Below are 27,955 nucleotides of genomic sequence, written 5' to 3' on the forward strand. Positions count from 1 at the left end.
ACCCTTGCCATTGCACCTTCTATCTCCATGTGCATACCCATCACCCTTCTTTTAAACGCCTCCCCATCGAGGTCCTCATCTGAGTCCTGTGAAGCAGAACTTGCGCGTGAACTCGCCCTCTGGGGAGCTGGCCCTGGAGCTACCCTTTCCCCTGACCTTGCTGCTGCTCACTCGTCCCTGGTGTCTCACCCTGTGCAGATCCCGCTACAATACTAGCCTTTAAAGAACGCGTAGTGCCAGTATTTGAGCTGGTGCCTGTGGGTGAGACATGCAGTGACGCAGTGTGTTCTTCCTCCTCCTCTTCTCCCGCCACGCTCTCTGCAGTGCCCTGAGGGACAGGCTGCTCAGGTACTTGCTCATTATCTGAAAGCATAAAGGCACAAGAGTCGGGTTAAGGTGAGGGTAGGTGGGGCAGGAAGGGAGAAATGCATGTATACAGCATGATTTGCTGGAAAGTGCCAAACGTTTGTGGGGTGAGGGGGAAGTGGGTTGTCAGAAGGAGTAGGGATGAACATACCGTTGTTGTACCCAAGGGGGGCAATGTCGTCAGTGGCCGCGGTGCCCAACGCCTGGTGGCCAATAATCTGCAGCACTCTATTTTCTAGCGCAGACAGTGGTTGGGTGTCAGCTTGTCCCCGCCTGTGCGCTCCTGCTCCCTCCTGTTGTAAGCCACCTTGGCCTGCAAGAGAAAGGAAAGTGTGTGAGTGCGTGTGGGGTAATGTGTTTGGGTGATGTGCCTGCCATAGTTGAATAGCTGTCATTGTGTGCAAGGTGTGAGATGTGGGTGTGAGTGTTGCTAGGTAGAGATTGTTGGTGGGTGAGTGCTGGGGGTGTGGTGCTTTGGGCAGTGTGTGAAGACTGTAGTTCAGATGGTGGTATGTAGCATTTGTTGAAGCATTCACTCACCCTGACCACCCGAGTGAGGTCGTTAGATTTCTTCCTGCTCTATATGTGGGTCCTGGGAACCACGGTGCTGCCCAAGACTTGCTGCGCTACCTCCCTCAACATGGTGCAGAAGACTTGCAGCGAGGGCCTCCTGCCACTTGCCGGGCAGAGCACCGCCCTCCGATTCTCCACAGCGAACACCAACGCCTCCAATGCTTGATCGCTAATTCTGCGGGCTCTCTCTCTGGACTGTGGATCTGCCATAAGTACAGCTGCCTCAGTCCTCCGGCTCCTTCTCCTTAACCTGCTGCTGCTTGTTGAGGCAGCTGCACAGCCAGCTATGCTGAGAATGAGGTTCTGCAGCATCATTGAACCTCCCTTTTAAGAGCTGGAAAAAGCTTGTGACAATCATGACTTGTGATTAGACTGCACCTGATATTGTTACACCCTTTGAGTTAAACACCAATGAGCTTGGGCTTAAAGACTTGAATTAGCACTCCAATCATTTCTTTCAGCAGTGAACATGAATTTTGGGTGCCGTCTAAAGCATTAGCGCCTGGCGCTAATTCTACAACTTTTCTAATTATACCGCCCATTCCTAGTCCTCTGTGTTCTGGGCAACCCAGTGGAAGAGGAAGGATTGGCCGACTGTGGGGAGGGGGGATCGAACTCGAGATTTGGCTGAAAGGGGACTGAAGTGGGAACTGGGGAATGCCAACATTCCTAGTCTGAAGGCCGAGTTGGGAACTGCACAGACCTACAGGTTGAACCTGGAGGCCGAAGATGGGTGATAGAAGTTCCTGGGAGCGAAATGGAGGTGGTCCTCCAAAGACCCATTGGCCAACCTCAAAGTGATCGGGGGGGGTCATGATCCTCCCTGACCCCCCACTGGCTGCAGCACTGAGGCAACCATACTTTGGAAAATAATATAAAGTCATGCTATTTGGTACACTGGGTCCTGTATACAAAACATTCAGACTATGTTTTAAAAACAACTAGGTGACTGCAACTCTTACATTATACAGTGATGGTGCTACAGAACTGGAATAGAGAATTCCACTGGAAATAAGACACAGGACTGGGATTAGGAAACATGATCAGAAGCAATTGAAATTACAGGTACAAATAAATGAAAATGAAGCTATTTAATTCAAAGTGGCCACTAGAAGGAGTCTGTGTTTTAAGTTTTAAAATTATTTAATGTAGAAAAGCATGTTGGGGAGCTGATGTATGAAATGTGCAGTCATTTTTAAAAAAATCATTCACGGGATGTGGGCATCGCTGGCAAAGCCAGCATTTATTGCCCATCCCTAATTGCGCTTGAGAAGGTGGTGGTGAGCTGCCTTCTTGAACCGCTGCAGTCCGTGAGGTGAAGGTACTCCCACAGTGCTGTTAGGGAGAGAGTTCCAGGATTTTGACCCAGCGAAAATGAAGGAACGAATGGCAATATATTTCCAAGTCAGGATGGTATGTGACTTGGAGGGGAACTTGGAAGTGGTGCTGGTCTCATGTGCCTGCTGCCCTTATCCTTCTAGGTGGTAGAGGTCGCGGGTTTGGGCAGTGCTGTCAAAGAAGCCTTGGTGAGTTGCTGTAGTGCATCTTGTAGATGTTACATACTGCAGTCACGGTATGCCGGTGGTAGTGGGAGTGAATGTTTAAGGTGCTGGAGGATGGGGTGCCGATCAAGTGGGCTGCTTTGTTTTGGACGGTGTTGAGCTTCTTGAGTGTTGTTGGAGCTGCACTCACCTAGGTAAGGGGAGAATATTCCATCACACTCCTGACTTGAGCCTTGTAGATGGTGCAAAGGCTTTGGGGAGTCAGGAGATGAGTCACTTGCCACAGAATATCCAGCCTCTGAACCACTCTTGTAGCCACAGTATTTATGTGGCTGGTCCAGTTAAGTTTATGGTCAATGGCGACCCCCAGGATGTTGATGGTGGGGGATTCGCTGAAGGTAATGCCATTTAATGTCAAGTGGAGGTGGTTAGACTCTCTCTTGTTGGAGATAGTCATTGCCTGGCACTTGTGTGACGCGAATGTTACTTGCCAAGCCTAAGCCTGAATGTTATCCGGGTCTCACTGCATGCGGGCACGGACTGCTTCATTATCAGAGGAGTTGCAAATGGAACTGAAGGCTGTGCAGTCATCAGCAAACATCCCCACTTCTGACCTTATGATGGAGGGAAGGTCATTGATGAAGCAGCTGAAGATGGTTGAGTCTAGGACACTGCCCTGAGGAACTCCTGCAGCGATGTCCTGGGGCTGAGATGATTGGCCTCCAACAACCACAACTATCTTCCTTTGTGCTAGGTATGACTCCAGCCATTGGAGAGTTTTCCTCCTGATTCCCATTGACTTCAATTTTACTCGGGCTCCTTGGTGCTACACTTGGTCAAATGCTGCCTTGATGTCAATATCTGTCACTCTCACCTCACCTCTGGATTTCAGCACTTTTATCCGTGTTTGGACCAAGGTTGTAATGATGTCTGGAGCTGAGTGGTCCTGGTACTGAGCATTGGTGAGCTGGTTATTGGTAAGTAAGTGCCGCTTGACAGCACAGTCGACGACACCTTCCATCACTTTGCTGATGATTGAGAATAGACTGATTGGGCAGTAATTGGCCAGGTTGTATTTGTCCTGCTTTTTATGGACAGGACATACCTGGGCAATTTTCCACATTATTGGGTAGATGCCAGTGTTGTAGCTATACTGGAACAGCTTGGCTAGAGGCGCAGCTAGTTCTGGAGCACAAGTCTTCATCTGGGATGTTGTCGAGGCCATAGCCTTTGTGCTCAGCCATTTCTTGATATCACGCGGAGTGAATTGAATTGGCTGAAGACTGGCTTTTGTCAGGAGGAGGCTAAGATGGATCATCCACTTATGCAATTGCAATCAAGGACCAATAACACTTTCATGTATATAGTACTCAGCAGTTACTTGGCTTAGAAAGGATAAACATACAAAAGCAGTTGGATAATATCTATAAGTGTGCAGAATAAGTGCCAGATAAAATTTAATACAGACAAGTGAAAGCCATTGCACATTGGAAGAAAAATGGGCATCATACGTATACTGTGGAAGGGGTATAAATGGCTAAAGTTGAAGCTGAAATGGATCTGGGGTTGATAGCAGACTTGGCACTTAACATGTAAAATAATTGGGAGTAGCAAGTTGGGAGTAGCAAGTAACAAAGCAAATAAAACACTGATGTTAGATCTGTAGATTACAAGTCAGAAGATATCAAACTAAAACTGTACAATATTCTTATTCAGACTGAACCTTCCATTATTGTATTCACTTTTGGTAACCAAGGCATAATGGAAATAAACCACAAGACTGATACCTGGTATCAGAGCATTACGTTATGAAGAAAGATGGGAAAAACTGGACTTTTTAGCTTTGAAAGAAGACAATTGAGACGGGAACTTCGAGAAGTATACAAGGTATTGAAATATATAGATAATATAAATCTAGAGCACTACTTCAAGTAAGCCAAGATATTTGAGCAAGAGGCATCAGCTAAAACTCATGAAAGGTGAATTTAGGACTGATGTAAGCAAGAACCTCTTTACACAAAGAGTGGTCTTCTGGGTCAGGGAGTGGACACAAAAATCTTCGATTAATTCAAGGTGTGGTTAGATAATGTGGATGGAAGGAGACTGTACATTTGTTTTTTTAATGGATAAGCTAAGAGGGCCCTATGGCGTCCCAGATCACTCCCTTTTCAAGTGTCCTGGGACCTTCCTGGTCTGTGTAGCTCAGTTACTCACCATTGAACTACATGGACCAGGAAGATCCCAGGGTTTATCCCTGGCTGACTTAGCTGATCTCCGCTGGAGCAGCCATAAGGGCATTATAATTGGCTTCAGCATTCTAGGCTCTGATAAAATGGGCCAAAAATGCTTGGATTCCCACTACTGACTTGTACTCAGTGGATCTTTCTGGAATATGGGCGTTGATATGTTATAAGAGTGTCAGCAGCCAGGCAGCACCTCATTCAAACCATCATTCTTAGAGAATGTAAGCAGGCTTCATGATGACTGGGGGAGGGCTGAGACCAATCCCATCTTCATCTGATGTCCAAAATGCATTTCCCAACAGTCGGAATCTGAGCTGATTCCTCCTAATTATAATTGATGCTAAGGCTAACTGTAGTTCTACTTTAGTCACAGAGTTACTGAGAATGGGAAACAGGGCGGGGTATTTTTGTAGCCTTCTTGTTGATTATTGTGCTGAGCTGTCAGAGCTGCCGTCTTTCGGATGAGATGTTGAACCAGGGCCTCGTCTGCACTCTCGGGTGGAAGCAAAAGATCCCATAGCATTATTTTGAAGAGCTGGGGAGTTCTCCTCGGTGTCCTGGCCGATATTTATCCCTCAACCCACATCACTAAAAAAAAACCAGATTATCTGATCATTATCACATTGCTGTTTGTGGGAGCTTGCTGCTGCGCAAATTAGTTGCATTCCTATAACACTTCAAAAAGTAAAGCGCTTTGGGACGTTCTGAGCTCGCGAAAGGCGCTATATAAATGCAAGTCTTTCTTTTTTATTACTGACTTATCTTTTGAGCGGCTGCAAAATAGCCTGACTGAAACTCGGGGAGGAAGATTTACGAGAGAACTACATTTCCCAACAGGGCAGAGGCCGGAGTGGGCCGAGTCAATGGTGGCGTCTAAAAGCGACGGTTGAGATTTACGGTCCAATCACAAAGAAGCGGGCCGGGTAGTCAGGGCGCGATTGGTCGATGCCGGGGTGGTTGGGCGGGGCTTGGCGTGGGTTGCGGGGGGGGAAGGTCGGTATTTGAAGCTCGCGCTGAGGTGAACGGCTCAAAGTGGAACGTGTCCCGGATCGCGAGCTGAGCGGGCGCTCGTTTGAAAACCCCGGAGATTCTGAGTCCGGCGACAGAAATAAAACATTCGGAAAAACGGCCCGGTCTCCCTCAGCTTTGATTTGATCCGGATTGTGTATGTGTTTTTTTTTGTTTGAGAGAGGAGACAAGCGTGTGTTTTTTCTTTGCTGGATTTGTGACCGAGCGCGCACCTGTAGCGATCAAACTGTCACCGAGTGACAGAGCTCCTTGACTCCGTGTCTTTTTTTTCAAATCTTCCCCGGGAAGAGGATCGAGGGTGACTCGGACAACAACAACAACCACCACCAAAAAAAAACCCCTCTCTCCAACCGAGATAGTCATCCAGCGGAGAAAGGAACCTCCGACCCCGCTGGGATATTGAGTCCGGTTTCGCCATGTCCGCAGACCGCTATTCCTCTCTGGACGAAACGGCCCTCAGGAAACTGGTGAGAGACTTGGATTGAAATGTTGCCCGATCACGGTGCCTGTGCTGGGTGCCGTGGCTCTGCTCTGTTATTGATTAATGTACTGGGCGTGATTGCACGATCCCCCGTACTAAATCCCGGTTGCGGTGTATACCTGGCTGCAGAATATGTCACCTTGTCGGATAATCACGCCAATGCCAATGGTGTATTCTGCACCGAGGTACGTACACACACACACACACACACACACACACTTTTTAAGTGGTTAAAGAGAATTAGCATTTGTGATTTTTTTTTGCGGTTGGGTCCTGTTAGGACTTCCACCTGTAGCTTGCGACCTGCCGAGTGTCACCAGTCACTCTTTATTATTATAATATATACATATGTATATAAATACTCTTACATTTTTAAGATAATCTTTGCTCACAAACCCTGTTGCATTCTCACCACCCTTTCAACCCGGTTTTTCACACAGAGAAGCAAATACAGTTAAATAATTCAGAATTTTATATTTTTGACCACATATTCGTTTATAAACAGTTATTGTATTCATATTTTGTGGAGTATTTAAATACTGTTGGAATTTATTCTGAGCCTGTCATTTCCATTTTAGACTTTTTAGTTATGTTCACTTATTATAACAACAGTTAACCTGATATGCTGAGGCATACGGTCCTGTATTTGATCCTGGTCTGTACCGAGGTAGCTGATCTTGGCCAGGGCAGCAACTGTGGCACTACAATTAATCTGTGTGTCCTTCATCTGGGAATGGCGATGTGTGTTTCTGGACTTCAGATGAAGAGAGAATCAAGCTTGGCTGTGATGCCATGATTTGTGAAATATCGTGCAGATTTTCCTGCAACGGTGAGATTGGCGACGTACACCTTAAATCTCGCCGTCTGGTGTGTCGATCTCGCTGTTGCTAACTTGATCCAAATTTTGATGGTTTCTCATTTAGAAAGGACTGAATCTTGCTGGAGAAATAAGGACGTGTTACCGATGCATGTTGTTATTAATGCGCAAGTCAGCCAGCGAGTAGGGGATTAAGAGATACGCGTGAGTTGAGAATCTCCAGAACTTGCTGGCCGTTTGCTTCGCCGTTGGTATTACACTAAATATGCAAATTTCAAGAAAGGAGGCTAATTTTATTTAAATATAGGTGGATGAGCTAACTGTATCTGCACATTCCCATTTGCTTTCATATTTTGTGGAGTATTAATGGACTACACTTCCTCCCACCCCGCCTCCTGTACCGACTCTATTCCATTCTCCCAGTTTCTCCGTTTCAGCCGCATCTGCTCCACGATGCCACCTTCCACACCAGAGCTTCTGACATGTCTTCCTTTTTCCTCAACCGAGGATTCCCCTCTACCATGGTTGACACAGCCCTTGACTGCGTCCATTCTATCTCCTGCACTTCTGCCCTCACCCTTGCCCCTCCCTCCCGGAACCACGATAGGGTTCCCCTTGTCCTCCCTTTTCACCCCACCAGCCTCCACATTCAACGGATCATCCTCTGCCATTTCCGCCACCTCCAACGTGATCCCACCACCAAACGCATCTTCCCCTCCCCTCCCCTTTCAGCATTCCGTAGGGACCGCTTGATCCGAGTCACCCTAGTCCACTCCTCTATCACCCCCAGCACCCCTTCCCCTTTGCCCGGCACCTTCCCGTGCAAGCGCAGGAGATGCAACACCTGCCCTTATACCGCCCCCCCCCTTCCCACTGTCCACGGCCCCAAACACTCCTTCCAGGTGAAACAACGATTTACTTGTACTTCTTGCAATCTAGTATACTGTATTTGCTGCTCACGATGTGGTCTCCTCTACATTGGGGAGATCAAACGCAGATTGGGTGACTGCTTTGCGGAACACCTCCGTTCAGTCCGTAAGGGTGACCCCGAGCTTCCGGTCGCCTGTCATTTTAATTCACCGCCCCATTCCCACTCCGACCTCACCGTACTCGGGCTCTTGCATTGTTCCACGGAAACCCAGCGTAAGCTCGAGAAACAGCACCTCATCTTCTGATTAGGCACTTTACAGCCTTCCGGACTCAATATCGAGTTCAACAATTTCAGATCATAACCTCGGCCCCTATTACATTTTTATATATATTTTTTATCCACACCTTTGTTTTGTGCCCTTCCCCCTTTTTTCTCTCCCACATGGCAGCTGTCTCTCATTCTGCCAGCGCATTTCACACCTCATCTAGAGCCGTCTTTTGTCTCCACTAGTCCTATCACCATCTCGTCTGGTTTTGAATACCTCTTAATGTCTCTTCACTTCTCTTTTGTTCTCTCATCCCCATTTCCCAGCCCCCAAACTGGCCTTTTAATCTGTTTCATTTCCTGTGTTTTTTCAGTCCTGACGAAGGGTTTCGACCCGAAACGTTGACTCTATTTCTCTCTCCACGGATGTTGCCTGGCCTGCTGAGTTTTTCCAGCATTTTCTGTTGTTATTTCCCATTTGCTTTCAGCCTGACCTGCTTTCCTTTGGAATCATATGGTGTTGTAGAGATGAGAAGAAAACTGAATACTGGAAAAACACACAAAATTGTGGAAATATGTAGCAGTTCTGATCGCATCTAAAAGATAGGTTAACTTTTCAGATGAAGACCTTTTGTTGGAACTGGTTGTACAGTACAGTATACTATACCACTGTAGTCCAGTGCTGGTACAGATGTGATGGGCATCATATTACATCTGTCAGTCCTGATTCCCTGGAATTGGCACTAGTTGAATTGGGGAACAGACTTCCATCATTTCAAAACTACGCTCATGAGAAATTAAGGTGTGTTTTAAAATAATAAAAAGATATAGATTTTATAATTTGCTGTCTTGGATTTGGGACCATATTGAATTCTTTTAGATGGCATGTTTTCTCACATACCTTCAAGTGTTCGAATGGAGGAGGAGAAGAATTAGTCTTGGTCTTGCTAGTTATGCAGGAAATTGAACTGCCAAGCCATAAGTATTTTGGTCTTAACATGACTTGTACTTCTAGCTGCATTTTCATGAAAATGTGAGTATCTTGGTGGGCTGGCTAGTTTGTTTTTAATGAATAAATTCCCAATACTAAGGATAATTATCCTGCTGCATTTAACAACTGACGTAACTTTTTAAAAATTCATTCATGGGATGTAGGCGTCGCTGGCAAGGCCAGCATTTATTGGCCATCCCTAATTGCCCTTGAGAAGGTGGCGGTGAGCTGCCTTCTTGAGCCGCTGCAGTTCGTGTGGTGAAGGTACTCCCACAATGCTGTTAGGTAGGGAGTTCCAGGATTTTGACCCAGTGACGATGAAGGAACGGTGATTATGTTTCCAAGTCAGGATGATGTGTGACTTGGAGGGGAACTTGGAAGTGGTGGTGTTCCCATGCGCCTGCTGCCCTTGTCCTTCTAGGTGGTAGAGGTCGCGGGATTGGGAGGTGCTGTCGAAGAAGCCTTAGTGAGTTGCTGCAGTGCATCTTGTAGATGGTACACACTGCAAACTACATAATGAAACTGAAGTTCAGCCCTAGAACTCACCACAGTAGTAACTCTCAAGGATTGGAAATGCAGATAGCAGCCTTAGCTGTTGGTGAAACAAAGCAATAACTTCTAAAAACCAGGCTTTCTACTGGTCACAATTCTTTTCCCTTGCCTTCCTCTCTGTTCATCTGTACCCCTCTGCTCAAAGTGGCAGCTTATTCTAGAGTAGCTTCCCTGGGCAACAAAGGCAATGTGGTACAATGCTTAAATGATTGTTCCTTGTGTGTTCTAAGTGTGAGCCTGGATAGTGAGTGTTATTGGACTGTTTCATTATGTAAACCACCAGAGCTGAACCCAATCCAGTCCACACATGTATTTCTCAGATTGTTACTGGCCGTTTGAGCTACAATTTATTTTTCTTCTTGGCCCAAGGATGCTGAGACATCACCCACAACTGACTCAGCAAGACCAGAAATTGAACTAGGCTACTTCCTGGTCTATATGATTGAGTTGAAGTGGGGAGACGGAAAAGAGGAAAACATGTCGAAAGGAAAAGTTTTAATAATGATTCTCTGAAGGACTGTGAACAGTGACAGTTGTTCACTCATCAGATATAAATTTTGAGTTATTTTGTAAAGTTTACTACAACATACTGTTGTCCTTTTTGGAAAACCTCAATACTGTAGATATCCACCAGTCATGCATGATCCTGGTTGGTGAAAAGCAGCATTTTGACAAGTACTGGTGTTTGGAGAGCTTGGGGTAATTTTGACTTTGGGGGATAGTGTAAAATGGGTGAAAATGAGTCCGCGGACTGTTTTACATCTCCCAATTTTTATTTCCATTGCTGTTTTACATCTCCCTCAGTTTTTTAAATTTTGGTTAAAGTCAATGGATGAGATGCTGGTAGGGAAGATGGAGGAGGGGCCCAGAGGAAAAGTTGATTCTGAAATAATCTGTCCACAAGTATTGTGTGGTGTTTGAACTACCCCTAGATGTTGCTGTGTGTTTTGTCTGGAAACTGAAAAGAATTGAATAATTGCCTGGAATTTGTGGTCAGCGGCGAAGCAAAGGCGTTCGCTGCTGGCCTCAAAGAAAGCTGCCCACCGAGATCTTGCGATCTCTCTCAGTTTTACTTCTCTTTTTTTTATTGTGACCTCTGGCGAGGTTTGCCTTTTTCGACGCGTAGGTGATTTCAGTGCAGTATAATGGGAATCCTGTAGTGCGATCTGCTGTGATGTCAACAAGCTGTCTAAGCAGCCCGTCACATTGCAGAATTCTCATAGTCAGGGAAGCAGGAAATGAGAAACTGCTTTTATCATGACTTTTTAAAAATGGTACAAAGAGCAAAACAAAGATGGGGCTCTTGCATGGGGATAAGGTAGAACCTGATATAAATATGAAATAAACAAACATTAAAATTAAAAAAAACCTTTTTAAAGTTTCTTAAATTGTAATTGTTATCATAATGGAGAAATGTGACATTCCACAAAATTGAAATGAATTTTTCTGGGCCAAAGCGTTTGTTTAGCAGTCAATATGCTGTTAAAACCCCAGTTACATCCAACAAGGCCTAACACTTAATGGGGTATTTAACAGTGATATTACCATGGAAAAGCCCAAGTTTTCACCAGTTTCACTGATTACACTAATTACTGGATATTGGAGGGGTTGGGTGGGGGGAAGGGGGCACATGGCAGCCAGTGTTGGAGCAGTGAATGACTGACTGACTGCAATTTCAGGATTTTTGCATTTAGATGTGCATGCGCTACATCCTGAAGTTGCGATCAGTTTCAAAGTGGTAATAATGGTGAACGTGGTTAGTTCGCCGTTATTACCAACTGCAAATTTCGGCCCTATGTTGCTAAATAGAGCATTGGGTGTTGTTGCTGTTACAAACCTGTGGTAAACCACTTTTACCGTTCACTATCGTTACACTATAGTTATCACTGTTAGATCGTTTCCCTATAGTTATCACTGTTCACATTGTTGTATCACTGTACGAGGTCGCCTCTTGTCACGCTGCTATACCTGGGCTGACCACTGCCGACTCCGCCCATGGCTCCACCTACCTGCCCGGGTATAAAGGTGGTCGACTGGCTGGTATTCCTCCTTCTTGGATCCGATCACCCACGAGGGTGGGCTCTGTTATTTAGTCAATAAAAACCTATAGTTACTTTCTTAACTTGTCGCTTTTCATTGGACGAATTGATAGGTATATCAATTTTATTGACTAAATTTTAAAATGTCATCACTTGAGCAGCCAAACAACCAGTCAACGGAGCAGCCAAACGACCAGCCAGACGCCCAGCTACAACAGCCACAGCAGCCGGCTTGGCTGCGAGCCCTCAAACCACCGTACCTGGATCTAAACCCACAAGCAACAAACGCAGCCCTCGACTTCAAACACTGGCTGTGCTGCTTCGAATCCTACCTGGAAGAATCCGGCGCCCCTCAGAGATCCAAACTAAGAGTTCTGACCGCCCAAGCGAGCCCTAAAGTATACGCACTCATCCAGGACATTACTACTTACGAGGCCGCTATCAACCTACTGAAACAGCAGTACCGGAGCCCGGTAAATTCCATGTATGCCAGACACCTCCTAAGATCCCGCCCGCAACAGCCAGGAGAGTCTGTAGCTGAATTTTTACGGGCGCTACGAACACTCGGCGGGGACTGTGACTTTAAAGCAGTATCGGCTGCAGAAAACACTGAAGATAACATCCGCGATGCCTTCGTGAAAGGCCTTCGGTCCGACTACTCACGGCAGAGACTGCTGGAATCAAAGGACCTCGACCTGAACACAGCTGCAGCCTTGGCCTACTCCCTAGAAGTGACCCAGCGGGACCTCGAGGTGTATTCCAGGTACAGTTCGCGACTCTGGGACTCGGGCCCGACCCCGACCGCAATACCCCTCGTAGCGCCGCCCCTGGGACCTACCTCAGCGTCGGCGTCCCGGACCCGATCGGGACCGCCACCCCCGGTACCGGCTGCGACTTCGGACCCCCGCGACCGGGCCGCCGGCTGCTTCTTCTGTGGGCAGGCGAAACACCCGAGGTCGCGCTGCCCAGCCAAAAACGCGACGTGCTCCAGCTGCCTGAAGAAAGGCCACTTCGCGAAGGCCTGCAGAGGGAGAGCAGCAGAGGCCAGCAGTACCTCATGCGAACTGTGGGGGAGGCCATCTTTTATCAAGGCCACAGATGAGCAATGGGGTGGCCATCTTTGATCCAGGCAACCGACGCCAGCAGTGCCTCGTGGGTTGTGGGGGCAGCCATCTTCTCCGCCATTTTGCCCCACCTCGTGGGCGCCTCCATTTTACCCACCACGCTCGACCGCCACCTTACCTCCAGACCTGACGACCGCTTCACCTACAGACTACAGCGACCCGCTCAGCCACACACTAGCCTCCGTCACGCTAGACCAAGCTCGCCCGCATCAGCTGTCCAAGTCAACGATGGACATCAAAGTAGACGGCCACGCCACGACCTGCCTGTTCGACAGCGGAAGCACGGAGAGCTTCATACATCCAGACACGGTGAGCCACTACTCCCTCACTGTCCAGCCAACGCGCAACCGGATCTCGATGGCATCGAGGTCCCACGCCACAGACATCAGCGGCTACTGTGTTGTGACCCTGTCGGTTAAGGGCACGGAGTATAAAAACTTTAAACTCCTCGTCCTGCCCCAGCTATGCGCTGCCGTCCTACTAGGGCTGGATTTTCAATCCCACCTCCAAAGCGTCACTCTAGCATACGGTGGACCCCTCCCCCCGCTCACAGTCGACAACCAGCAGCCTTTAAATCGCCCACCGCGTAACACCTGCGGCCTATCCACCCTCAAGGTCCCGCCACCTTCCCTGTTCGCTAACCTCACCCCCGACTGCAAACCCGTCGCTACCAAGAGCAGGTGGTACAGCGCCGGGGACAGAGCTTTCATTAGCTCTGAGGTGCAGCGTCTCCTGAAGGAGGGCATCATCGAGGGGAGCAGCAGCCCCTGGCGTGCCCAGGTTGTAGTCGTTAAGACCGGCAATAAAAACCGCCTGGTCATCGACTACAGCCAAACCATAAACCGGTACACCCAGCTGGACGCAGACCCCCTTCCCCGCATATCTGATATGGTCAATCAGATTGCTCAATACCGGGTATTCTCTACCATCGACCTTAAGTCGGCCTACCACCAACTCCCTATCCGCCCCGAGGACCGCCAGTATACCGCCTTCGAGGCGAATGGCCGCCTCTACCACTTCCTTAGGGTCCCCTTCGGCGTCACCAACGGGGTTTCGGTCTTCCAAAGGGAGATGGACCGGATGGTTGACCAGAACGGGCTGCAAGCCACGTTCCCCTATCTAGATAACGTCACCATCTGCGGCCGCGACCGGCAAGACCATGACGCTAATCTGGAAAGATTCCTCCGTACGGCCCAACGGCTGAACCTCACCTACAATAAGGAGAAATGTGTGTTTAACACCTCGCGCCTTGCCATCCTCGGCTGCGTAGTAGAGAACAGAATCATCGGCCCCGATCCCGAAAGAATGCGTCCCCTCATGGAGCTACCCCTTCCCCACTGTCCAAAGGCGCTGAAGAGAACCCTGGGGCTCTTCGCCTACTATGCCCAATGGGTGCCGAATTATGCGGACAAAGCCAGACCCCTCATGAAGTCCACCTCCTTCCCCCTTACGGAAGAAGCGCGCGCGGCCTTCTCCCTCATCAGGGGAGACATTGCTAAGGCCACTATGCACGCAGTGGATGAGTCCATCCCCTTCCAAGTGGAGAGCGATGCATCCGACTTCGCCCTAGCCGCTACCCTCAACCAGGAGGGGAGACCGGTGGCCTTCTTCTCAAGGACCCTACAGGGCCCTGAGATCCGACACTCTTCGGTCGAGAAGGAGGCCCAGGCGATTGTGGAGGCGGTACGCCGCTGGAGGCATTACCTCGCAGGCAAGCGATTTACCCTCCTCACCGACCAGCGTTCGGTCGCTTTTATGTTTAATAACAAGCTGAGGGGTAAAATCAAGAACGACAAGATCTTGAGGTGGAGAATCGAGCTATCCACCTACGATTATGATATCTTGTACCGGCCTGGTAAGCTGAACGAACCCCCTGACGCTCTATCGCGAATTACACGCGCCAACGCGCAAATTGATAGACTTCAGACCCTCCACAACGACCTCTGCCACCCCGGGGTCACCAGGCTTTACCACTTCATTAAGGCCCGCAACCTGACCTACTCCATCGAGGAGGTCAGGACCATGACCAGGAACTGCCAGACCTGTGCCGAGTGCAAACCGCACTTCTTTAGGCCGGACAGAGCAAGCCTGATCAAGGCCACCCGCCCCTTCGAGCGCTTGAGCATCGATTTTAAGGGGCCCCTCCCGTCCTCTGACCGTAATGTGTACTTCCTCAACATTGTTGATGAGTACTCCCGTTTCCCCTTTGCCTTCCCCTGCCCAGACATGACCAGCACCACGGTCGTTAAATGCCTGAACGACCTCTTTGCCCTGTTCGGGTTCCCAAACTATATACATAGTGACCGGGGCGCCTCCTTCATGAGCGAGGAACTCCGTCAGTTCCTACTAGCGAGAGGCATCGCCACTAGCAGGACCACCAGCTACAACCCCCGAGGGAACGGCCAGGTGGAAAGAGAGAACGCGACGGTATGGAAGGCCGTCCTCTTAGCCTTAAAGTCTAAGGGCCTCCCAACCTCTCGCTGGCAGGAGGTCCTCCCGGCGGCGCTGCATTCCACCCGGTCACTACTTTGCACTGCCATTAACGCCACCCCCCATGAACGAATGTTTGTTTTCCCCAGGAAGTCGACTACGGGAACCACGCTACCAACCTGGCTGACCTCTCCGGGGCCTGTCTTGCTGCGAAAGCACGTGAGGGCCCATAAAACGGACCCCCTGGTCGAGAGGGTGAACCTCCTGCACGCCAACCCCCAGTACGCCTACGTGGCATACCCAGACGGGCGGGAGGACACAGTCTCCTTACGAGACCTCGCACCCTCGGGCACTCCGGAGACACCACCGCTACCCCCCCCCACCACCCCCCCAATTCCAGCCCAGGTAGACGGTACGCCGGAACCCCAAGAGCCTTCGCCTACCTCGCAGACGCCAGCATTAACACCGGAGAATGCAACACCGCCGCTGCGACGATCAGACAGGCTTACGAGGCCTCCGGACAGACTGACATACCAGAACTGGTAGTACACTTCACCCCGCCGGACTCAAATCTAAACAAGGGGTGAATGTGGTAAACCACTTTTACCGTTCACTATCGTTACACTATAGTTATCACTGTTAGATCGTTTCCCTATAGTTATCACTGTTCACATTGTTGTATCACTGTACGAGGTCGCCTCTTGTCACGCTGCTATACCTGGGCTGACCACTGCCGACTCCGCCCATGGCTCCACCTACCTGCCCGGGTATAAAGGTGGTCGACTGGCTGGTATTCCTCCTTCTTGGATCCGATCACCCACGAGGGTGGGCTCTGTTATTTAGTCAATAAAAACCTATAGTTACTTTCTTAACTCGTCGCTTTTCATTGGACGAATTGATAGGTATATCAAAACCAAACTATATCATCTGCTTGTTTGGGTCTGGAAGTTGTTTAACTTCACTATAAAATATTAATATTACCTAATAGCCTTTGATGTTGGGCAGCAAAACTCTGGTTTTGCGTGTGTAGTTTCACTCATTTTGAAGATGAGTGTACGGTATGAGCAAGTATGTTGCTGCATCAACAAAGATGAAAAAGTGCAAATTTACCACAATGAAATATTAAGCGGGTTATTACATCACCACAATATAAATCTAATGCATTATTGTAAAATAAGTTTTATAACCTTGCTTTCAGTGCACTATAGTGATTAAATAATGCTGGTTGCTATTGGGAAATGTTTTTATATGTCATGGGACACTATCTTTGAGCAAAACCTGTTCCAAGTGATCTGATTAATGATAAGTTTAAATGTTTTTGGGATGTACAATATCCTTACTAATGACTACCAGCTGAAGTATTTGTAGAAATACATATGTCTAAAACATGTTGAAGTCTACAGTACATTCTGCATTATTACTGATTTCTTTGGAGCATCTTGTTCTTTTTCACTGTCAACTTGTGATGTAGGATGTGCATTTTAAAATGTTGATATAAATTGGCAGCAGTTTATTTGTGGTGACCACCACTGTTAATACTGTATTTGTTTCACCAGTCCTGTGACTCTTTCATGGATCTTATTAAGGACTACCTGTATCTACTTTTGGGGAATGGGGGCAGGGAAGTAAGTCCTATTTTGTTTTACCCATTCTTGTTTTTGGATAAAGAGGATTTCCCCCACTCCAGTTTTTCTCCCCATCTATTCTGATGGCACTGAATCTTGCTGTTGTGTGGTTTCACAGATGCTGGTTAACTTGCCCAACTAGCTATTCTTCATACATGAGCCTAGGCAGTGAGTATCAACAGGATATTTGGCAAGCCCAATCCTGCCCTTGCCTGACATGCACACTTTCAAATAGAGCTGCTACATAACCAATGGAAGCAGAACTCCCGGCTGGATTGCGCCCTCTCCCCCCACCAAGTTCTGGCGTGGTGAGACCAATTTTACTACCCTAACTGCTTTTTTGGCTACGATCAGCAAACTCTCTCACAGATGAGGAATTGAACATTGAGACCTGCTGGTATGTGTGGCTCAGTTGCACACTGCCGTTATAAATGGCTATCAGGAGGGGGAACTTGTAATACTTAGTACTTCGTCTTCAAAGTCAAGGACAGTAGGCACAGGGCATAATTTGTTGGAATAAGAGGGGGTACAGGCAATCTTCCAAATGGTGAGTACTTGATCAGCAAAAAAATATTACTTGTGGTGGGGGGCGGGGGGGGGGAGGAATCAGTTTGGAATGTTTAGTGATAATTCAGTAAAAAATGCACCGAATAGTCTGGATGCATGTAAACATAGTAAGTGAGATCAATCGCCAAAGTCACCTTCTGCTCAGGTCCACAAATTTTGAATCGTCAGTGTTCCGTACTAGGCTACATTTAAGTAATTTTGGAAAAGAAAATGCATGGAATGGAATCATTTCCTAAAATTCAAAGTTGGCACAGTTTACAGTTTTAATGAAAGTTATTTCTGTAAGGTGCAGTAAATAATGATTAGAGTAGTGTTTAAGATTAAGTTTGGCTTTTGTAAGTTGAACCATATCTTTATAGAACTTGTGACTTGGTGGTTTCAGGAATTTCAATCACTTTTGTGAGGGCTGACCATTCAGTTTGGCTCTTTCTAGGTGATGAAGTGCTGTCAGTAGGGGTGCTATAAATAGCCTCAGCATCACTAGCTTAGGAAGGGGGAAAAATTATCAGCCATGATTCTGGCTCTCAACCACTATCCAGTGACTCCAGCTGGAAAGTGCATGTTGTGGATCCTAGGTGGGAAAAAATTGTCACATTTTTCAGTGTCCCCCTTGTCCTTCCTTCCTCCTCCCTCCCAATCATTGAATAGTTTGCCAACATTCTAATCTCAAATATGAAGAATTGCTGCTTGGGTGAGGTACCAGAGGACTGATGTCGCCTGTAGAACTACTCCCTTGTATAAGTTTGCTCCTTCAGAAGAAAAGAATTAAAGGAAGAGAATTGGGGATTTTAAAAATGCATTCTCTATATCCCTGTTGCAAGCAACTCTACAGCTGCAAATGTTAGCGAATGCATAGTTGACAACATGTTCTATGTCATACATATGTGGTGGTATAATTTTTTTATCCACAAATGAACGATGATTGGGGATTAGTTTGCCAGACACCCTGCTATGTATTTCAGTATAAATGGGGCTCCTTAAAGGTAATCTGCCTAGGACATGGAAAAACTTTAAAATGGAACAGCTGCAAGTCCCAGTATAAGTGAGGCTATAGAGACACGTACATTAAACCCATTTTTGTCTGCAGGAATGTGCCTTTGCTTTAAACTGCATCTCAATTTGCAGGTTTTAACATGATTATTTGAAATATAATATTGCTGATTTGGAAAGGAAGCCCTTAGAGCCCCCAAGATTATTTGTATTAATCTTGGATTGAACAGATTCTAATCCGAGGTACAATTTTGAGGCCTAGATTGTAAGCAAAGATGGTGTGGCAAAATTGAGGTAATTTTGTCCACTGCCAGATCTGGCTGGACCACATCAAGCACTCAAGCCTGTCTCTTCTCTGCCAAAACCGTTCACTACTCTACTCTAGGATGATCCTGGAAAGCAAAGATAAGCCCCAGCTTCTCTTCTGCACTACCAACTGTCCACTTAACCCCCTCTCCCCTTCCCCTTCCACTCTCTCCTCCAGCAACCAATGCAAGGAGTTCACGGACTTCCTTGTTACTAAGACTGTTCAGCTACCTCTGCCCCATTCTCACTTTCCCCTTGCCCACCAAGCCAAGGGTCCCTCCCTCACCCCCACCGCCCTAGTCCCGAACCTGCATCTCTTGTTTCTTTCCTATTTCTCCTTGTGCCCTCCGAGATCATCTTGTACATGACACCCACCTCCTGCTCCCTTGGCCCTTTTCTCACTAAACTGCTGACCACCTGGCACCCATGCTAGCAGACATTGTAAATATTTCCCTTTCCTTAAGTACTGTCCCCCTCCCTTTCAAAACCATTGTCATCAGCCCTTCTTTAAAAAAATGACTGCTTTATCCTTGTAAACTACCACCCCATCTTTCCTGCAACTTCATGTTTGAATCTCTCCAATCAGTATCCAGTGACCTCTGCTGGGAATGTATGTGCGGATGCTGGGTGAATAGAGGCTCAACTTGCCTGTGATGCTTTTTTGGACAGTGGTGTCCTCCAGCTCCATATTGGTACCATTGCTGTTCTCTATGTATATGTTTATGGATGATCTGGACTTGGGTATAGGGGGCACAATGTCAAAAATTGTATTTGACACAAATATGGACTGTGGTTAATTGTGAAGAGGACTAATAAAGGACTTCAGGATGACAATTTAGTAGTTTGAGAAGATGCATGTCAAGTGAAATTTAGTGTGGAGCTCTGTGTTTTGGGAGGAAAAGTAAGGAGATTGAATATAGACTGGTAGAATTTTAAAAGGAGTAGAAAAGAAGAGAGACTGGGTTTAGATGTACAAACCTTCAAAAGTGGGAGGGCAAGTTGATAAAGCTTTCCTTTTAAAAGCAGATGGGAACCAAGGTTTAATAAATTGGGTACAAAAACAAAGTCATGCTAAACCTGTACATATCATTGGTTAAGCAGCAGTTAGTATATTGTGTCCTGTTCTAGGTGCCCTACATTATGGATTTTGAGACCATAGAATGGAGAAGAGATTTACTGAAATGATACCAGGCATGAGGCTTTAGTAATGAGGTTAAACTAGAGAAATAGATTATTTTCACTGGAACAGAAATAGTTAAGTGGGGCTATGATGGAATATTCAAAACTCCTAACGATTTTGAGGTAAATGGAGGAAGAACTATTTCCACTGGTTGGTGAGTCAGTAACTCGAGGGCATAAATTTAAGATTATTATCCGAAGGTGAATAAGATTTTTAAAAAATATATGCAAATGGCCATTGTGACATGAAATGGCATACCAGAAACAGTGGTGGAAGCAGTATCCATAATAGCTTTTAAAAGGGAAGCGGATAAATATTTTAGTAAGAAGATTTAAGTGGGCAAGGAAATAAAAATAATTGTTTGAGAGCCATGGGTGTAAAATTGCATGATTCTATATTGCTGTTGTATAAAGCTACGCACCTGGAAGCATGGTGTGCATTGATCAAAATCTCTCATCTGTACTAATAATAATCATAAAAATAATGTGTTCAAAGCTTTTTGACATCTAGGGGGAGAAATTCATTATAGCCCCGTTTGGGGTGCTAAATCTTAAAAGTTTGGAAAATTAGCGTCAGGCGCTAATGATTCTAAACTTTTAAACAATTCGGTTTTGCGCTCCAAGAAGGAAGTGGAGAGCTAAATCAAGCATTCCACTTCCTTCTTGGAGCGCAATCGGTAGCAGGCGGGGTGGAGACTCCTTCACTCCCTTAAAGGGAAGAGCCATCGCTGCAGGCTCTGCAATAGAAAAATTACCTACCTGGACCACCAAGGCAGCCGCGATCCAGCGCGATCAGCCTGGCACTCGAGCAGAATGCCGGGCTGATCGATTGCGGCCAGTAACCCGCGAGAAAAAGTGGAACAACAAAGTTACGTTTTTTTTTACTTGCCTTTAATTATCACCCCCGAAGCGGCCAGCCGACCGATGCACGCCTCCTGCAGCTGTTGATGTTTTCGCCTGGCGCTGCTGCAGGGGGCGGAAGTCAATTTCGGGTCCGGGCCGATGCGCACGGCGATGACGTCACGATCTCCGGGCGAAGGAGATTGGGGTGCAACGCCGTAGCGCTGCCACGAAACTCCCGGCGAATATGGCGGGAGTCAATGTCAGCGTTGCACCCGGTTGCAAAGCCATTTGTGCCCCGTTAACCCCCCCCCCCGGGGCGCTAACATGAGGCACAAAGCACCCAATTTCGCCCCCTTAGTTTTTATATTTTATCACATAGGAATCTATAGCTGTTGTACCAGGCCAAATGTACACTTTTTCACCAAATGGAAGTAATTTTGAAATAAATATGCTGATAAGCTGATCATACCATTGCCTTTTAGCCCAACAAGAACATCCCACTCAGGAGGTAAACACACCACCTAGATTTGAGCTATATATGCCAGGAAAGGCACAGGTTCAATTCCTAATGGAATACTTGTGGGGGATACTAATAACAATTACAGTGGCATTAAATCCTGCTCTAGTTTCAGTCTCTTTATTTCATAAATGTTTGTGTAATGTTTTTAAACAGCCAACTACAGAATTGAATATCAAAATAATTTAAAACCATTATGTCATGATCTACATATGTGTAGAACCTGTTATTAACACGTCCACATTTCTGTGAAAAAGGTGAAACTGAGTTTTTCTTTTGAGGAGTGATGCTGATGCTGGACAAAAAGACTCTATTTTAGAAAGAAAGACTTATAAAGCGCCTTTCACTACCACCGGACGTCCCAAAGCGCTTTACAGCCAATGAAGTTTTTTTTTGAAGTGTAGTTACTGTTGTAACGTAGGAAACGTGACAGCCAGTTTGTGCACAGCAAGCTCCCATAAACAGTAACATGGTAATGACCAGATAATCTGTTTTAATGATGGTGATTGAGGGATAAATATTAGCCAGTGCACCGGGAATAACTCCCCTGCTTTTCTTTGAAATAGTGCCATGGGATCTTTTACGTCCACCTGAGAGAGCAGACAGGGCCTCGGTTTAACGTCTCATCCGTAAGATGTTTTTAAGGATTATTAGTACTGCAGGATATGTTAATACGTTTAAAAGGGGAAATTCTAATCTTGACAACTGCCACCTCTTCCTCTGTCACCCCAGAATCTGTATCTTGCGCCACTCCACCAAATTGACACTGTAGCAATAAGAGGGTTTAAGTTGATTTGATATTTTTTTGTGTTCTTTTCTTTACTTGTAGTAGTTTAAAAAAAAAAAATCAGTTTTACATAACTGTTTGGTACAAATGGAATGCACAGCTTTGCAGCTGTGGCTTACAGTGCATATAAATTTCTTTGTGAGTCAAGTCTATGTGGCTCTTGGTTGATTTTTAAAAAATATCATTGCAATTGTTCCCTGTAAAAACATAGTACGTTGGTTACAGAATATTCAGTGTATAGAATTCTGTTGGGAAATTAGCTTTATCTTGAGATTTATGGATGTCTCAGGGGCAGATTCTGTTGAGTGGTATTTGTTTTTAGGTATATCGCAGTGATTGTTGTTGCGATACTGACCATTAGATCTTTTTGAATGTGCTGTTATAGCTTTGAACTTCCATGGACAGGTGAGTTGGCCTATATCCCTTTCAGGTGGTGCCTGGGCGATACAGGTATGTTGTGAATATGGTATCCTGCTCTTGGCAATAGGCTATAGATGAGGATCAGTTTGTGAAATTCTCTTGGTTGAAGCCCCGATTTTAACTCCTGCTGGGTGGGTAGCGGGGTGAGTTACAAACTCATTATCTGCACCATAAAACAGGCCCGGGGTATTTTACATACTGCGCCTCATTATAATCTCACTGGCGTGTTTCCCACTTGATTGATTGACACAACCCGGCACTTTCCAACAGATTAGCCAGAGATCTATTAAAGCGAGCTGGCATTCCCTTCTGCAAGATTTTGCTTTGGACTGGAGGAACAAATTGCTTCAACATGCACGAAGTGATGCACCTCCTCACATGAGCAGCAGCATCCTTCAACCAGCTCAGCTGAAGCCACTGGGGGAGCATCTTGTGGGAGTAGCAAAGTAACCTTTTTTTTAAGAAAAGCCCAATGGGTTGATCACTTGTGTGACAAAATAATTCACTATTTTGTAGTGAGTAGGCTGTGTACTTGCTTAAAAACTGTTAATCTCTATCATCTTCCAGTTCTGATGAAAGGTCATTGACCTAAAATGATAACTCTGTTTCTCTCTCCACAGATGCTGCCTAACCTGCTGAGTGTTTTCCAGCATTTTCTGTTTTTATTTCACTACAATGTTGTTTGGAATTCAAATCATCACCTTTATTCTTTTCGCACTTTGGTCTATAGCTTCTTTTCATTACAGCTTCTTAGTCTGCACTGTCAGAATGTCATTTATATAGAGGCCGGATGAATTGTTTCAACGTTCTTTAATGCAAAATCAAAGGAATGGTGAAGGGTTAACGAGAACTGTTAATGCTGAGGGGCTTTTTTGTGTCTTTGCAAGTAAAAGGATTGAGCAGCTCATTGCAAGAGCTACACTATCAACTGTTCCCTGGCTTCTCTAGCTGCAATGTGTTGTGGTTATTCCTTGCCTTCATCTAATTCTCTCTCATCTGATGTTGCCTCTAGTTACTGTGCTCCCTCTAACTCCAATCCTCTTTGCAGTGACAGGTTGTATAGAATGCAGAGAACAACAATGATGTGGCCCACTTTGTCTGGACTATGTTGTAGTGAGCCCCCACAATGATCAAGGCACATGAATCTTTACTTCAGAGAACTACTGGTATGCCCTATGATATCTGTTGTCCCCTGGCACCCATTCTCTGATGTTCCTAGGTGGGTGGAAAAATGGGTGGGGGGGTGGTGGGGTGAATGAGTGTTGCAAAATGAAGGCGCTGTGGTAGCTGTCAGCAAAACTGGGACATGCTTGCATGATCCATCTGTGGTGATCACACATCAGTTGTGCATTGATAGAGTGGAAACCGTTCCTCTTGAGAAAAGTTACCGGCTCATCTTCTGGTGGCATTAAAACTACATGAATGCAGTCTATTGTGTCATGGACACAAGGAAAACTGGGCACTGTTGCAAATCAGAGCGCTCTCATTCTGGCTGTTGACTTCCATTGGGAAGGTAATGTTACTGGTTTGCTCTGGGAAGGAAGGCATTGGTGACCTGCTTGATGCAGCTGTGCACTGTAGACTGGGAGATGTGGTGATGCCCCCCTGTTGCAGCCTGTAAGCCAAAGGAAATAAGTAAAAACAGTAGCCATGATGAGCAGTGATTGCTTAATGAGGTAAGTAAAGCGGGGGGGGGGGGGGAAAAAGTCGAAGACGCAAACTGCAAGCTCATATACCTTGGAAATGCACTACTCATAATGGCACACCAATCCGAATGTCCTGAGTGTTTGCAGGTGAGTGTTACTTTTAAATCCAGCTTGTAATCCTGTCAATCTGTGAAGCCAATCCTGCTAGGTTTTATTCACTGGTTTGCCACTGGAAGACCCGCCAAGCTAAAATCGCATTTAGGTCCTAATGCCGTCATGGGACTCCAATTTGAACTTATTAATAAATCACTTGCCTGTTTCCGACAGGTGTGCTTGCCAACTGAATCCGCTCCGGAGTTAAAGTGGCGAGCAGTGGGTCTCTGGGGCGGTAAGTTGATTTTAACTGCTTGCCCAGTTCCCGTTCTCACTGAAGGGTCAAACCCGAAACGTCAACTCAAATTTCTCTCCACGGATGTTGCCTGACTTGCTGAGTTTTTCCAGCATTTTCTGTTGTTATTCCCGTTCTCACTGGGCAGGTTTGGTTAAAATCGGGCCTCAGCCGCACACTTTCTTTTTGGGCTAGACTACGTTCCACAGTGTTTCTACCCATATTGTTTAGGGGTGGGGGCATCATCTACTTCTCAGTATTTGGGGCTATCAAGCTGCAGTTAGGAGAAAATTCCAGAGTTTGCAATATCCATGGAAAAACCAGAGGCAGCGTGCTGGATCTGGTTCAGTTGTGTGCTTCATAATCCTGATTCCATGCAGCACTTTTTGTCAGAAGGGCTAAATCTTTGGATTATCTCTGAACAGCTAACTGTTATTCAGAAGTTGCAATCGGTGTATAGGTTATTTGGTTTCAACCAGTGGACACTGTACTAAAAATGGTTTGCTGTCTTGGTTCTATGATCCACTTTTTTCTGTTAATACAGAACTTTTCACAGTGGGATAGGGTTTGAATTCCATTGTTTTTATGGATATGTGGTGCAAGTGTTTTTTATTAACTCACTGTTTAAAATATCAAACAATAATCTGCCATTAGTCAGCTTGAGAACCCATGCACAAAGAATTGGTTTTGAAGTATTTCTTCCTGTGCCAGGTAGCTGAGGGAGCAAATAGATGTTGACCAATTCTGTTTAATATTGTTAATAAGGGGTGTGCAACAGTAGCCTAAGTGGTGGATTGTTCTCACTCTGTGATCAGGATATAAGATTCTGAGGAAGATTGACAGGGTAGATGCAGAGAGGTTGTTTCCCCTGGCTGGAGAGTCTAGAACTAGGAGGCATAGTCTCAGGATAAAGGGTTGGCCATTTAAGACTAATATGAGGAGGAATTTCTTCACTCAGAGGGTTGAGAATCTTTGGAATTCTCTACCTGAAAGGGCTGTGGATGCTGAGTCATTGAGTATATTCAAGGCTGAGCTAGATAGATTTTTAGACTCTAGGGGAATCAAGGGATATGGGGATCGGGTGGGAAAGTGGCGTTGAGGTCGAAGATCAACCATGACTAGACAGACTAGATGCAGGAAGGATGTTCCCGATGGCGGGGGAGCCCAGAACCAGGGGTCACAGTCTAATGATAAGGGGTAAGCCATTTAGGACTGAGATGAGGAGGAATTTCTTCCCCCAGAGAGTGGTGAACCTGTGGAATTCTCTACCACAGAAGGTAGTTGAGGCCAACTTATTAAATATATTCAAGAAGGAGTTAGATATATTTCTTAAGGCTAAAGGGATCAAGGTATATGGGGAGAAAGCAGGGACAGGGTACTGAGTTTGGATGATCAGCCATGATCTCATTAAATGGCGGAACAGGCTCGAGGGGTCGAATGGCCTACTGCTGCTCCTAATTCTTATGTTCTTAGGAAAATGCATACTTATTGGTGTTAACCACTGCCCACTTGAGTCAGCTGTAGATACCTCTTTCATTGGCCTTAAAGGGATACTTTATCCTCCCTATTCTCCAGATGTAAGAATATAGGGAAAATTATGAACAGAAAAAGACCTACTGGTTCATACAGCCTATCCCATATTAGTTATCACCAGTTGGAGGCAAGAAGAATACAGTTTTGTTTTATACAACATCTTATTGTGTATTTTATAAATATCTCTAAGCATTACATACAGATAAATACCTTTTAAAATGCAACAAATGTTAAGTTAAAATAGCCATTTGGTGCCGAGGTTGATCTATTAATATCTATATAATGCTCAATTCCCTTTTCAGCAGGTAGTGATCTTGGTTTTTATTTTCGGTGTCAATGATCCTGAATTACTTGGATTTTCTGGTGGCGTATTCCACATCTCCAGTGGAGGTGATGCATGGGGAGAATTTCTTCTTATCTCACCTAAAGATTTGTAAATTTTGTTACTGTGTCCTTGAGCCCGCTAACCACTACTGTTTCAATACTAACTACCTCCTTTTGAGCTCCGTTCTCTGCCACCTCTATCCTTGTACATGATATCAGTTCTTGAGCTTATGGATTTTTTTTTGGTCTCTAAAAGTTGAGGCTATCTGCTCAGCTGCCCTATTTCCAACTTAAAGTCTATAGCTTCTCTATTTTCATCTCTGCTCTTAACCAGGTTTATTTCCTCCAAGCCATTTACTTTGGCTCCCTCCCAACTCCGCTCCTGATCACTCAACTTCCCTTCCTTGTTGAGATAGTCAACTGCTTCCTCTCTTCAGGGACTTCACCTTCCCCATTAAAAACCACTGTAATCATGCCACACCGTAAATCTATCTTTGACCCTTCTCCATCCTTTCTAGCCTCTATTCCATCTCTAATTTTCTTTGTCTCTTATGGTTCGGGAACATTGTTGCTGCCCAACTTCATGTCCACCTGTTTGAATTCTTTCAGTCGAGCTTCTGTCTTATCCACAGCACCGAGACTGTCCATGTCAAAATTATCAATAACATTTTATGTGGCTGTGTCATCCCTCCTTGTATTTCAGTACCCAATTTGTATTTAGCAATTGGTTCACATTGGCTAGACACCTTTAGGGTGTGGTGTGTTCAATGATCATGCCCAAGTGCTTGTTAATGCAGACTCTGTGGAAAAATAATTACTGAATACTCAAGATTTCAAGCAACTTTTCAGCCAAATGAGTTTATCACTTCTGAGGATACTGGTTATGTTCTGAAAATTCTTTAATGTCTAAAACTGGGAATCAAATCTCCTGCACCACATTTGCTGTTAATGGTTTGAAAATATTTGAAGTACATTCAAGTCTATTCCAATATAAAAAGAAAGGCATATTATATGGACAGATTGGGTTACATTAATCTTTTGTCATCTCCTGCTTTCTAAATAGATGTATGTTGTATTCATCTAGAATGTTACAGTTCTAATGTGTTGCTTCAGGTGGGCTTGGATTCTTCGACAAGTTGCATATTGGTTAATTTGTTTTGGATGAGGGTTTAAAAGCTGGGACTGTTTTTATTTAAGTTTGACAAGCCATTTTCTGGCTTTCATCATTTTTTAAGTTGTTCTGGGACCACTGCTGTAGTCTAATTACCAGCAAACTTCTAAATGAAAGAGTCAGTTATTTAAGAGGTGTACTTGGCCAATCCTATTAAATGCAATTGTGAGCAATTACCACATCAAAACAACAGTGTGTAGAAAGATCAAGTTAATGAAGTGTATTAGAGGTGATCTTTGTGTAACTAGTCAATTCCCACTGTATATTCTGTGTGAAGTATACTTGGTTTTATGTCTGAGTGAATTGGCTTCAAGAGTTACAATCTCTGTTTTACCTTCCATATATTTTTTCCAACAGTTAGTTTTTAACTCTTCTAT

The 27,955-nt window shown here is 45.6% G+C and overlaps 1 protein-coding gene across 9 annotated transcripts in view; it reads left to right on the top strand.

The window, feature by feature from the left end:
- The first annotated feature begins 5,719 nt into the window (after positions 1-5,719).
- Positions 5,720-27,955, top strand: part of smtnb (smoothelin b) — a 382,571-nt gene continuing 360,335 nt past the window's right edge. For 3 of the 9 annotated variants that reach the window (XM_085961405.1, XM_085961404.1, XM_085961406.1), the window contains exon 1: positions 5,725-6,180. In XM_085961405.1, the coding sequence (XP_085817531.1) occupies positions 6,130-6,180 (51 nt within the window). In that variant the 5' untranslated portion in view covers positions 5,725-6,129. Of the gene's footprint in view, positions 6,181-27,955 lie in introns of all 9 variants that reach the window. The other 6 variants (XM_085961408.1, XM_085961409.1, XM_085961407.1 and 3 more) reach the window with 5 other exon arrangements.

Source organism: Somniosus microcephalus, chromosome 19 (assembly GCF_052327205.1).
Source record: "Somniosus microcephalus isolate GS21.2 chromosome 19, FLI_Smic_1.0, whole genome shotgun sequence".
Taxonomy (NCBI): Eukaryota; Metazoa; Chordata; class Chondrichthyes; order Squaliformes; family Somniosidae; genus Somniosus; species Somniosus microcephalus.